A 12,119-nucleotide genomic window follows, 5' to 3' on the forward strand; every position below is an offset into this window, starting at 1 on the left:
TGTCTAACAGGGGAGAGAATGAGGGATGAGGGACAGGACAGGAGAAGGTCAGAGATCTGAGTTTTAAGGCTGGTTCTGAGGACTTTCAATGTCTTTTAGCTCAAACTACTCAGCATATCAACTTGTCATCTTTTGGGACATTTTTTTCTGAGCCCCAACCAACATAGGCCAAGAGGCAGAATGAAGGATATTATGTAGGTACTTACATAATGAGAGAAAAGAAATTTTCACAATATTTTTATTAACAAAATTCAAAATATAATAAATTGAGCACAATATTTTATCTGGGTCTACAAATAAGAACAGAACTCTCTGTTTTAGAAATAATTTAGGTTTGCTGTGTGTGTTTCCTGTCATCCAAACTGACTGTAAATGTTCATCTGCTAATACTGATCTATAAGGAGATTTTATATTATTTTGTCTTTGAAAATGTCTCTTCACACATATGGGTACTGCCAAGTTCTTGTTTTTGACATGCTGGGGATCAAGCTCAGGGCCTCACACATACTAGGCAAGGGCTCTACCACTGAGCTGCATCCCAGCCCCAAGTACTTACATTAATCCATGAGCATATGATTTTCCACAAGCAATGAATTCAACATATTCATTGCTTGGAAAGCATTTAATTTATTTATTTTTTGGTACCAGGGATGGAACCCAGGGACGCTTAACCACTGAGCAACATCCCCAGCCCTTTTTTTTTTTTTTTTTAATTTTGAAGCAGCACCTCCCTAAGTTGCTTAGGGCCTCCCTAAGTTGCTGTGCTGAGGCTGGTTCTGAAGTCTCCATCCTCCTGTCTCAGCCTCCCAAACCACTAGGATCATAGGCATGTGCCACGGCACCCAGCTTGGAAAGCATTTTTATAATTCGATTCTTTTCTTCATATTCACCAGAGACTGTCATTCCAGTTAACAACTGAGCCAGACTTGATGGACATAGTATTGAGTCTGTGACAAACACTAATTTCCAAGCTCTTTGGTATTTGATAACAATGGTTGAGGGTAGTTCTTCTCATTCAAAAAACATTTAATCTCAGCCTTGAACTTAAAAAAAAACCAAGACAAAACAAAAGCACAGGGCTGGGAGTATGATCCAGGAATAGAGTGACAGCCTGTCAGTGCTCAGTGCCACCAAAAAGTAAATAAGACTTCGCGAATGCCAAACCACCCACCTGATGTGGCAGAGTGAGTCCAGATACCCAGCTTCACAGAACTGATGGCTTTCAACTCCTGAGCGTGGACACGATTCACCACTGACGCCACTGCTTCACCAAACACTTGGAGGATTCAGGTAATTCCCACACAACGTCTGCAGATGAACAGCACAAGGAATACTGGTAGGTTTTTTGTTTTGTACCAGGAGATGGAACTCAGGGGCCTTAACAACTGAGCCACATCCCTGGCTTGCACTTGCGTAAGCTTGCGTTCTCTCTCTCTCTCTCTCTCTCTCTCTCTCTCTATATATATATATATATATTTTTTTTTTTTTTTTATTTAGAGACAGGTCTCCCTAATTTTTTAGGGCTTTGCTGAATTGCTCAGGCTGGCTTTAAACTCACAATCCTTCTGCCTCAGCCTCCCAAGCCTTTGGGATTACGGGTATGCACCACTGCGCCCAGCACACCTATAGGTTTTAAATGCCTTACATTAATTTGAAAATTTGTAAATTTGCCCATCTAGTCCTTTTTCTGCTCCGCATAGATTTTCAGTTGAAACGCATGCAGTAGATCCCACCTCAGGTCTTACTGAATCAATGCATTTTCAACTTCTTTGAAATATCCTAGCCTGTAATCATCTCATCTACATATTCATGTCTAATTCTTTTTTTTTTTTTTTTTTTTTCCGGTACTGGGGATCGAACTCAGGGCCTTGTGATTGCGAGGCAAGCACTCTACCAGCTGAGCTATCTTCCCAGCCCTCTAATTCTTTTTTAAAAACTTTAAAAAATTGTCAAACTGTTTTCCAGTGTGACCGTCACTCCCATGTCTCAGGTCTCTAGTTTTTCCACATTCTTTCCGCACTTGGTGTGGTCAGTCCTTTTATTATTTATTTATTTGTTCTTATTAGTTATTCTTGACAATAGAGTGTATTTTGACATATTATACATCTATAGAGCATAACTGCTCATTCTTCTGGTTGTACTGATGTAGAATCACATTGGTCATGTAATCATATATGCACATAGGAAAGCTATGTCCAGTTCATTCTACTGTCTCTCCTATTCCCATCCCCCTCCCTTCTCTTCATTCCCCTTTGTCTAATCCAAAGTACTTCTATTCTTCCCTAACTCCCCCACCCCTTATTGTGAGTTAGCATCCTCATATCAGAGAGAACGTTTGGCCTTTGGTTTATTGGGATTGGTTTATTTCACTTAGCATGATAATCTCGTTTCATCTATTTACTGGCAAATGCCATAATTTCATTCTTCTTTGTGGCTGAGTATTATTCCATTATGTATATGTACCACATTTTCTTTATCCATTCATCTGTTGAAGGGCACCTAGGTTGGTGCCATAGTTGAGCTGCTGTAAACATTAATATGGCTGTATCACTCTAGTATGCTGATTTTAAGTCCTTTGGGTATAAACTGAGGAGTGAGATAACTGGGCATGTTTAATTTTTCATTAACTGAACACTCTGCATTGGCTCCTGTAATAAATAGCAACAATTGAGCAGTATCAATAACATCTTTCCATTAATCAGGAGCTGAGGGAAATCACTGAAAATCATTAGCCTTCTGTTCTAAATTGATTATGGATGTTTCAATATTATCCAGTCTTCAAACAACTGTTCTCACCAAAAGGCTAATAGTTCTCAAAAAAGTTTTAGATTTTGCAGGCAAACAGAATCAAAGCTATTGCATAGGTACTTTCTATGTACTCCTTTTTAAAATATATTTTTAGTTGTGGATGGACACAATACCTTTATTTATTTACCTTTACGTGGTGGTGAGGCTTCAACGCAGGGTCTCACGTGCTGGGCAAGGGCTCCCCCACTGAGACACCGCCCAGCCCGTGTGCTCTTTAAGGTGTTTTCTTTGTAGTATGGGGCACAGAGCCCAGGACCTCAGGTGCACAAGGGAAGCATTTTACCACTGAACTGCAACCCCAGCCCTGTACTTACTATTTAAAATGATATAAATTTTTTTTGGGGGGGGAACCTACCATATTTCTTTGCCTAACAAGGGTAAACACCCCCACAGTGGAGAGGAATTGTTCAAGTGAGTGACCATCGTCAAGGTCCACTCTCATGTGGCCTGTGTGTACAATCGCTCATCAGCTCGCAGGTCCAAATGACTAGTTTCCTATTATCCTACTGACCAAGCCAACAGTTGCTTCGCATCAGGCTAAAGAAGAAAAAACACCAAAGAAGAGACCAAGAAATATCTGCTGCTAGAGGACTTTTTGTTGATTTAAGTGGGATATTTAAATGGATCTGTTTTCTAGCTTGGGGTCATTAATTCGGTATAGCAGCCAACTTCATTTCTCCCCCCTCCTCCTTATTTTTTTTACTGGGGATTGAACCCTGGGTGCTTTAACCATTGAGCTACATCCCCAGTCATTTTAATTTTTTCTTTCAAGAGGTCTTGCTAGGTTGCTGAGGCTGGCCTCAAACTGGAGATCCTTCTGCCTCAGCCTTCCAAGTCACTGGAATTAAGGTGTGAACCAGTGTGCCTGGCATATCGCATTCTTAAACACATTTTTTAAAACTATTGTTTTTGACACTGAGGAATGTGTTCTTTTCATCCCAACATTGTCATGTCGTAAATGAACAGATAAAATTTCATTATCACTGTTCAAAAGCAGTAATGCTCAGTAATAAACTGTATCCTATGCTTTATCATTCAAATTTAGAAAAACATTAACTTTGGAACTTCAGCCACATCAACCTGCAGAGCCCAACCTGGCCCACAATTAGTACGTCGGTGGTTCTGGAAATTCTGTACAAGGTGCTTGGAGGCTCCCTCTGCGCTGATAAGGAGACTGGGAACTTGGCCTGTCTTTCAGCAGATGGGTGTTAGTGTCAAGTGGTCGTCACTTCCTTTGCTCCTTGGACAGCTGACACAGGACAGGAAGATGAGGGTTTTTTCTGATACTCTGCAAATCTATTTCAGGAAATCCATTCTGGATTTTTTTCCTTGTACTGGGTTTGCAAACCAGGGCCTTGAGCATGTGAGGCAAGTGCTCTGTCACTCCACTACGTCTCCAGCCTGTTGTCCTGTAGGGATTTCTTCCTGTATTTATGTATTTTGGTACCAGAAATCGAACCCAGGGGCACTTAACCCCTGAGCCACATCCCCAGTCTTGCCTTGTTTTGAGACAGGGTCTGGCTAAGTTGCTGAGGCTGACTTTGAACTCCCCATACGCCTGCCTCAGCCTCCTGAGGCACTGATTACAGGGGTGGGCCACCTGGACCAGCCTGTTGGCGTTTCTTAAGAGTGTGATAAGGTGTGTCCAGCCTCCATATTTTACTACGTTCTCTTTTATATAATTGTGTCATCGGCATCCTCTCTTTGGTGCTGGGGATTGAACCCAGGGCCTCATACATGCTAGGTAAGTCCTATACAACTGAGCTACATCCCCAGTCCTTTTTATTTAAAAAAAATGTTCCATGTTTTTATTCGTGCACTATAGTTGTATATGATATGTAATTTGCTGTTACGTATTTGTACATGCATACTTTTTTTCTTAATTTTAAGAGAGGGTCTCGCTAAGTTGCTGGCCTCATACTTGTGATCCTCCTGCCTCAGCTTCGGAGTACCTGGGATTACAGACTTAATCTCCAAGGTGGCTAGAGTGGCACGCTTCAAAGCGCCTCTCATGAAAGGACCAGACGAGTGCTCTCTGGTCCCTCCTCGAGAGCCACTTTGGACGAGGAAAGACACCTGATTCGGCGCGGGAGCCGGGACCACCTTACCTTCCGTTCTACTCAGAGCCCGCCCGGAGCGAGGGGGCTCCCTGTCCACCTCCGGCTCTGCCACCACCCTCCTCACACCTAAACCCAGCAAGTACGATCTCCGCCGACTGAGCGGAGCAAGGCTGACGGCGGCGCCAGGCCCCTGCGCCCCTAGGGAGGCGGAGCCGCGGACCCTCCGCTCGCACCCCACCCCTGGAGCCGCGCCGAGAGCGCTCGCGCGCCAGCGAGGTCCGGGGCGCGGGGCCGCCGGGTCTGGGCGGGGAGACGCTCGTAGGGCTGGGCTGGGCTGGGCTGGGCTGGGCTGGGCTGGGCTGGGCGGGGCGGAGCCGGGCGGCGGGAGCGGCCGCGGCGGGCCGGCGCCCTCGGAGCCCGCTCCGCATGGCTGGGGTGGCCCGGGCCCGCGGCGCGCAGACCGGCTGGCGCTCGGACAGGCATGGTCGGTGTCCCGGGAGCCGGGAGCAGGGCCACGCCGGTGCGCGGGCCGGGAGATGACTCGGGAGTGCACACCCCACCGGGAGGCAGGCAGGGGCGGTCAGGCCGCTCTGTCCCTTTAAGAACGTGATCCTGCTAGCGCCGACGACGGTGAGTAACCTGGCCCCAGGTCCCGGAGACCCAGAGCAGGGATGGTCCTTGGTTTAGTCTGGATGGGTAGATGAGCGGACAGTTCTTGGGCGAGGCTTTTGGAGAGTTATCGATGGTGGAAGGGCTCCACGTTGGGTCAGAGCCCCAGATAACGTGTACATTTTACAGTGCTCCTGGAGAGGGCGGCGACACAGCCAGGCCAGGTTCCAAAGGGCAGAGAGCCCCTCACCTGGCTCCAGCGTCCCCGGGCACAGTTCTTCATGAATCTGGTAAGCCCTGTGGCTTGTGCGCTTTGGGGCTTGCGTGGTGGGTGGAGAGGCAGAGGAACCCACCAGGCTGGCTCCCAGGGCCTTGAGCAGGCGGCTTCCGGGCTGAGCAGTGGAACTGGACTGATGGGGTATCCCGCAACCCCTGGGGCCCTCAGAGGGCTCAGCGGTAGCTCTGTGCCTCCCAGGTGCCCACTGGGCCAAGGGGTGAGGCTGCGAGGTCCAATGACACAGGGTGAGCATCATGAGCATTGTGAAGTCACAGAGGAAGTGAGATGCGGCAGCTGGGCCTCGGCGGTGAGAGGAAAGGTGTGGCCGCAGACTCAGTGCCCTGTCTGTGGAAGGAGCCTCTAGGATCAGCAGGGCATCTCTGGTGCCCAAGGTGGACTGATGAGTTGGGTGAGGCCACCCCACCGCAAGGGTCCCCCTCCCCATCCTACATTGGAATGAAACAGTCCCTTGTCCGCCCTCTGGAAGCCTAAATACCACCCACATCATGTGGAAGGAAAGCAGCAGAGAGACTGAGTGGCACATCCTGCTGTCCCCTTTTCTCCCAAACCTCTTCCCAGGCAGACCACCCTTGCTCTGTCCAAGCCCAGCTCCATGAGATTTGTTCCTCCTGAGTTGTTGACTTCCAGGATTTGGGGTTCCCAGGGCTCTGGGGAGTAAGCGCTGGAGAGATGCTTCTGGAAGATCACCTCTGACTCCCGTCCTCCTGCTTCTCCAGATGCAGAGGCCTCCATGGCTGTGATAAGCCTGCTGTTCTTGGCAGTGATGTATATTGTACACCACCCCCTGATGGTCAGTGACCGGATGGACCTGGACACACTAGCCAGGAGTCGGCAGATGGAAAAGCGGATGGGCGAGGAGATGCGGCAGTTAGAGAGAGAGTTTGAAGACAGAAAGCGAGCGGATGAGCAGAAGCAGAGGGCAGAGAGTTTCTGGAGAGGAGACACATCCGGTGACCAGTTAGTGCTGGGGAAGAAAAACGTGGGGTGGCCCTTCCAGGCCGATGGCCAGGAGGGTCCCCTGGGCTGGCTGCTGGGAAATCTGTGGAATGCTGGCCTCTTTTGCCTTTTCCTCATCTTTGAGCTCCTGCGACAGAACATGCAGCATGAACCGGCCTTTGAGTCGAGCAGCGATGAGGAGGAAGAGGAGGTGCGCATTGTGCCTGTCACTTCTTACAACTGGCTCTCCGACTTCCCCACCCAGGACGCCCTGCAGTCCTTCTACAAACACTACATCCAGAACGCCATCCGGGACCTGCCCTGCACCTGCGAGTTCGTGGAGAGCTTTGTGGATGATCTCATCGAGGCCTGTCGGGTCCTCAGCCGCCGGGAGGCTCACCCGCAGCTGGAGGACTGCCTGGGCATTGGGGCTGCCTTTGAGAAGTGGGGGACCCTCCATGAAACCCAGAAATTTGACATCCTCGTGCCCATCGTTCCCCCGGAGGGTGCCATGTTCGTCCTGGAGATGAGGGACCCAGCCCTGGGCCGCCGCTGTGGCTCTGTGCTGGTGGAGTCCGAATGCGTGTGCAAGCGTGAGAAGCTCCTGGGGGACGTGCTGTGCCTGGTGCACCACCACAGGGATCACTCAGTGGCCTTGGGCAAGAGTGGCAGCTCCATCAAGGCAGCTCTCTGCACCGGCTGCCACCTGGACGTGTGCAAGACTGTGCAGTGGTTCAGGAATATGGTGGGCAATGCCTGGGCCCTGGTGGCCCACAAGTATGACTTTAAGCTCAGTCTGCCATCGTCCACCACCTCCTGTAAGCTCAGGCTGGATTACCGCTCAGGTCGCTTTCTGTCAATCAGCTTGGTCCTGGGGGTGCAGCGGGAAGACACCTTGGTCTACCTGGTGAGTCAGGCCCCTGAGCAGGAACAGCTCACCAGTGTGGACTGGCCTGAGTCCTTTGCAGCCTGTGAGCACTTGTTCCTGAAGCTGGTAGGGCGCTTTGCCCCTGAGAACACCTGTCACCTCAAGTGCCTACAGATCATTTTGAGTCTCCAGGACCACCAGAGCTTACCCCCCGGGGCAACCCACCCTGTCCTCACCCCCTACCACTTCAAAACAGCTCTCATGCACCTGCTGCTGCGGCTGCCCCTGACAGACTGGCAGCACAACATGCTGTCGCAGAGGCTCCAGGACCTTCTCTGGTTCTTGGGCCGTGGCCTCCAGCAAAGGTCCCTCCATCATTTCTTCATTGGTAACAACTTCCTGCCCCTGACCATCCCAATCCCAAAGACATTTCGGAATGCAGAGCCCGTCAATCTCTTCCAGCACCTGGTGCTGAACCCCATGGCGCACACACAGGCAGTGGGGGAGTTCCATAGCCTTCTGACCCAGCTGAAAACTCTGCCCCGTGCCCCACTGGCTGGGGCACCTTAATGGAAAGGCCATTAAAAAAAATAACCCACAAAAATGGAAGAAGGTATTTCTAATTCCTCAGGCTGCAAGAGTTTACTTTTCTACGTTTATAAGTGGTGTATATGTGACCTTCACCTTGCCGGTGGGGTTGTGATAGAGTAAGACACTCTGCCAAGTGCATGAGTCCACGAGGACGGGCACAGCCTGCAGGGCCTAATCCAGGGTGGGCTGAGGTCTTCTGACTTAGCTTTCTTCACGAACCAGAGAAGGTCCAGGGAAATGGATGTTACAGGAGGATCTTGCTGTTAAGAAGCTGAGATCCTGTGAAATTGTGTTTCTGTATCAACACTGGAAGCAAAAGAGAACCAGAGAATACCTCCATTCCAGCTTCCTCCTTTTTGTGAATGGCTCCCACGTGTTCCTTGTGAACTGGGGTCCCTATTGAATTGTTAGCTCAATTCCCACCCAGGGGATGGCACTCCACCTTATCCCAAATACTGTGATGGCAGCTTCTCATACTTTAGGATTTAATTTTTCAGAACTTTACTGTGTTGAAAATATAACCAACATGCTTTCCCATTTTCTTAAATACCCTATTTTCATGACATTATAGTTGTTTTACAAACTGAGAAAAACCTCCAGTACTGCCCAAATTATTTTAACCTTGATTCATAAATATGAAGCCAATGGTGACCTGTGCCATAACTGAGATAATGTATTTCCTATAGTTAATGAAAGAGTCAACATTTGATGATCTTTCCAGAGCCTGGAAGCAACATTATAAAGCCTTTCAGGGACATTATAAAGATCGAGGACAATCTTTCTGGGGGCTCTGTAATTATCAATTACTTTGCTCCTGAGGAGGAGCCACTTGTGTGTTATATGGAAAGGTTTCGCTACCATGTGTAGCTTGAATTTTCTGTTCATGCCTTTGTATTTTCTTCAAAGATGACAAAGGGATTACTTGAAGTATGTGTGGTTTTTGAAAAGGGGGGGGTATTACAATCCAGGCCCTCTGCCAGGGTTGGACAGGAAGGGACTGTGAAGCAGTTCAACTCCAACAGAATCCTGATTCTAAGAGATATGGTTAGTGTATTTTCCCCTTCTTTCAAAACGCTGAGCATCCTGAGGAGGAGAGTTAAGAAATAGTGGTGGGTGTGGTTGTTTTGGAAATATTAATGCTTTTCCTACACAGTGCTGCCAGGGAAGATCTGTTGGGAAGGGAACCTGGCCCCACATTCAACTTGGCCTTGGGTAGGGGGCGAGATGCTAGCTCTTAGGACTTCTGTTGTGACATCCATACCTTTCCCCCCAGCAAAAATAAATGTCCCAGAAACTGATGTCAGTCAATATTTTGAATTCCTGCTGCACAGCAGAAGCTACTATGCTCCCATAATATGTGCTGACACCTGCCAGGTACTGCTTTCAAGGTGAGATGAAGTGATGGCTGATTCTATGTCAGTGGGATTTTGGCATTTTAAAAACACCTGTATATTTTTTGTTGAGAAAAAACTTTGCTGATGTTTTAGTTCCAAATTAATAAGGAGGCTATTTTCTGTATAAACTGGAATCTCTAATAATACACTCAGCCAATCAGCATTCTCACATGTCTGTTCCCAAGAAGTTCACATTACTGACAGCTCCATTGTACATCCTGGTATTTCTCAACATACCTTAAACCAGTCTGCTCTGTGGTTTCCCAGTGGCATGGCCAGTAGCCAGGAAAGAGTAATTCAAATGGTAAGGAACAACTAGGTTATTAATTCTCATGGTGCCCAAACCAAAATATCAACCAAATTAAAAGATCTTAGTGGCTACAAACAACATAGGCACTCGAAGTCTACCAAGGTAAGGAGAAGGTGGTATGGTCTTTAGGTCTATGTGGTTGGTTCTAGTCTAATAGGAGACAAGAAAGAAAACATGAAGTTATGAGTGAGCAGACAATTACAAAGGGATCAGTCAGCAAAGCTTGGGTGGGGCAGAAGGTACAAGAAAGAGTACATGAGAAAAAAAACAAAAACAAACAAGTAGTAATGGAAAGAACAGACCTGTAGCGCTCTGGGAATACTTCCACAATTAAAGGGGAAACCTCTAAAGATAGTTAGGAAGCTAAGCTTTATTCTGATATAAAACCTGGCAGCCCCAGGGTACAACAGCATTTCTAGCGGTGGGAGTGTTGGCCCTGAGCATTGCCAGTGGTCTGGGCACAGTCTGCTTTACATCTGGTAATTCATTTAATCCTCACGTTAGAACCCCACTAAGCAGGTCCTTTACCCCTCTGTTTTACACAAGAGGAAACTGAGGCATGCAACTTTCCCATGGTCGCATAGCTCGGAGGTGGCAGAGTATTGAATGTTCTTGTCCCAGCAAACTTTCAGCGTGGTTTTGGGAATGAAACAAGGATTAGGGTTTAAAAGTGCTTTGAAAAGCCAAAAAGCACCATGTTAACTTTAAGATAAAGGGAGGTATGTTACTGTTTGTAAATTCTAGAAGATAGAAATTGTTGATTCTTAGCCCAGTCTGTAGGAGGTCAGAGTTTCATATTGCATACAAAAATTAAAGGCATTTGCATGAGGCCAAAATGAATGCAAAGCTATTTGCCCTCTACGTGCTTCGTGTCCTAGTGGCTTGATGGTTTAAATCAGGAACTACCTTGCAAGTCAGCTGCAGGCTGGAAAGGCAGGGCAAACTTTTTTCCAGTATGGGGGGCTTGAACTCAGGGGCCCTCTACCCCTGAGTTCCATCATTAGCCCTTTTTACTTTTTGAGGCAGGGTCTCAGTAAGTTGCCGAGGTTGGCCTCCAACTTGGGATCCTTTTGCCTCATCCTCCCCAGTAGCTGGGTTACAGGTGTGTGCCACAGTGCCCAGCTGGTTATGGCAAATGTGAAGCCAAAAGGTGGCTTGTTCAGGCAGCCAGTTCCTGGACTGTTCCTCACCGAAACTGAGGCTGTTGTCCTTGTATTTTGGGGATCCCAGAGAGGGGCACATGGGGGAGAGGTTTGGTGCCAGCATAGCTTTCCTGGCAGCCTGGGAGTGGGGGGAGGGACCTGCCACTTTTATACAGAGGAACTGAGCTTTGCACACCACTGATAAATCTCGCAATCTTTTGGCACCTTCCATAGCCCTAACTCCAAAACAAAGACAGCATTCAGAGCAGGAAGAAAGACCTGCCTGCCTCGGGTGTGTCTGCCCCAGAGACCTGGGATGAAGCTGGCTCTGCCCCATGCACCCAGCCCCGAGCAGTCAGCTTCAGAGGCTCCATTATCACCAAGAACAGCCTCAGCCTCACCTAGTGGGCTACCAAGAGCTTGCCTCTGCCAGAACTCCAAGCCAGTTCTTCAGTGCCACCACCCACCCTCCAACCCTGACTGTCTTAGTGCACATATGGCATCCTGAAGATGACAACTATTGCCACTCTCCTCAAGTGTGCTCAGCAGAGAGGACCAGTCATGCAAAGGAGATGACAGGGACCCTAGTGTATACTGAGCCTATGTGCCCAGAGAGAGTTGAACCTATTACCTAATTCTTCATAAAATCCAGCAAAGGGGTTATTGTCATCCCCACTTTATAGATGGGGAAGAAAATGAAGCCCAGAGAGGTTCGCATGTCCAACCCAGGATGGCCCCCATATCCAGGGGTTGAACCCAGGGCCTCCACCTAGGATTTAAACTTGTCCCATTTGGCTCATTCAATGCATATTTAAATACTTGCTGGTTCAGGCTAGCATCAAGCCCTGGGAAGACAAACATGAGCAAAGACAGCTTTGTCCCCATGGAGTTGACAGTCTATGTAGGGGACAGACATGAAAGTCACCCCAGCACAGGGAAAACTGCAATGTGGACAGCTGTCTTGAAGCTTCAGGTAAGGAGACTTGAGTGTTTCAGGGAAGGCCTCCCTAAGAAAGTGACAGGAGCTGAAACCAAACAGCTAAGTGGGTGAGGGTGAGGGTGAGGACGTTAAGTGGAGAAGCCTGTACGGAGGCCCGAGGCCC

At 48.3% G+C, this 12,119-nt stretch overlaps 2 protein-coding genes across 3 annotated transcripts in view; both read left to right on the top strand.

Annotated features, from left to right (window-relative positions):
• Window positions 1-5,357: 5,357 nt before the first annotated feature.
• Window positions 5,358-9,468, top strand: ITPRIPL1 (ITPRIP like 1). 2 transcript variants are annotated; one of them, XM_079111308.1, is made up of 3 exons: window positions 5,359-5,498; window positions 5,667-5,767; window positions 6,492-9,468. In XM_079111308.1, exon 3 carries the CDS (start codon window positions 6,506-6,508, stop codon window positions 8,147-8,149), a length of 1,644 nt encoding a protein of 547 aa, XP_078967434.1. In that variant the 5' UTR covers window positions 5,359-5,498; window positions 5,667-5,767; window positions 6,492-6,505; the 3' UTR covers window positions 8,150-9,468. The 2 variants fall into 2 exon arrangements, with proteins under 2 accessions (XP_078967435.1, XP_078967434.1); XM_079111309.1 differs by lacking the exon at window positions 5,667-5,767 and having other exon boundaries at window positions 5,358-5,498.
• Window positions 5,364-12,119, top strand: part of NCAPH (non-SMC condensin I complex subunit H) — a 42,972-nt gene continuing 36,216 nt past the window's right edge. The window contains exon 1 of the mRNA XM_079111304.1: window positions 5,364-5,498. The gene's annotated coding sequence lies outside the window, so the exon portion shown is untranslated. The remainder of the gene's footprint in view (window positions 5,499-12,119) is intronic.

This window comes from Sciurus vulgaris (assembly GCF_902686455.1).
Source record: "Sciurus vulgaris genome assembly, chromosome: 14".
NCBI lineage: Eukaryota > Metazoa > Chordata > Mammalia > Rodentia > Sciuridae > Sciurus > Sciurus vulgaris.

What these genes read in the sequence shown, in the direction of transcription:
- ITPRIPL1 (XM_079111309.1), top strand. Translation starts at nt 6,506, where the DNA reads ATGGCTGTGATAAGCCTGCTGTTCTTGGCAGTGATGTATATTGTACAC.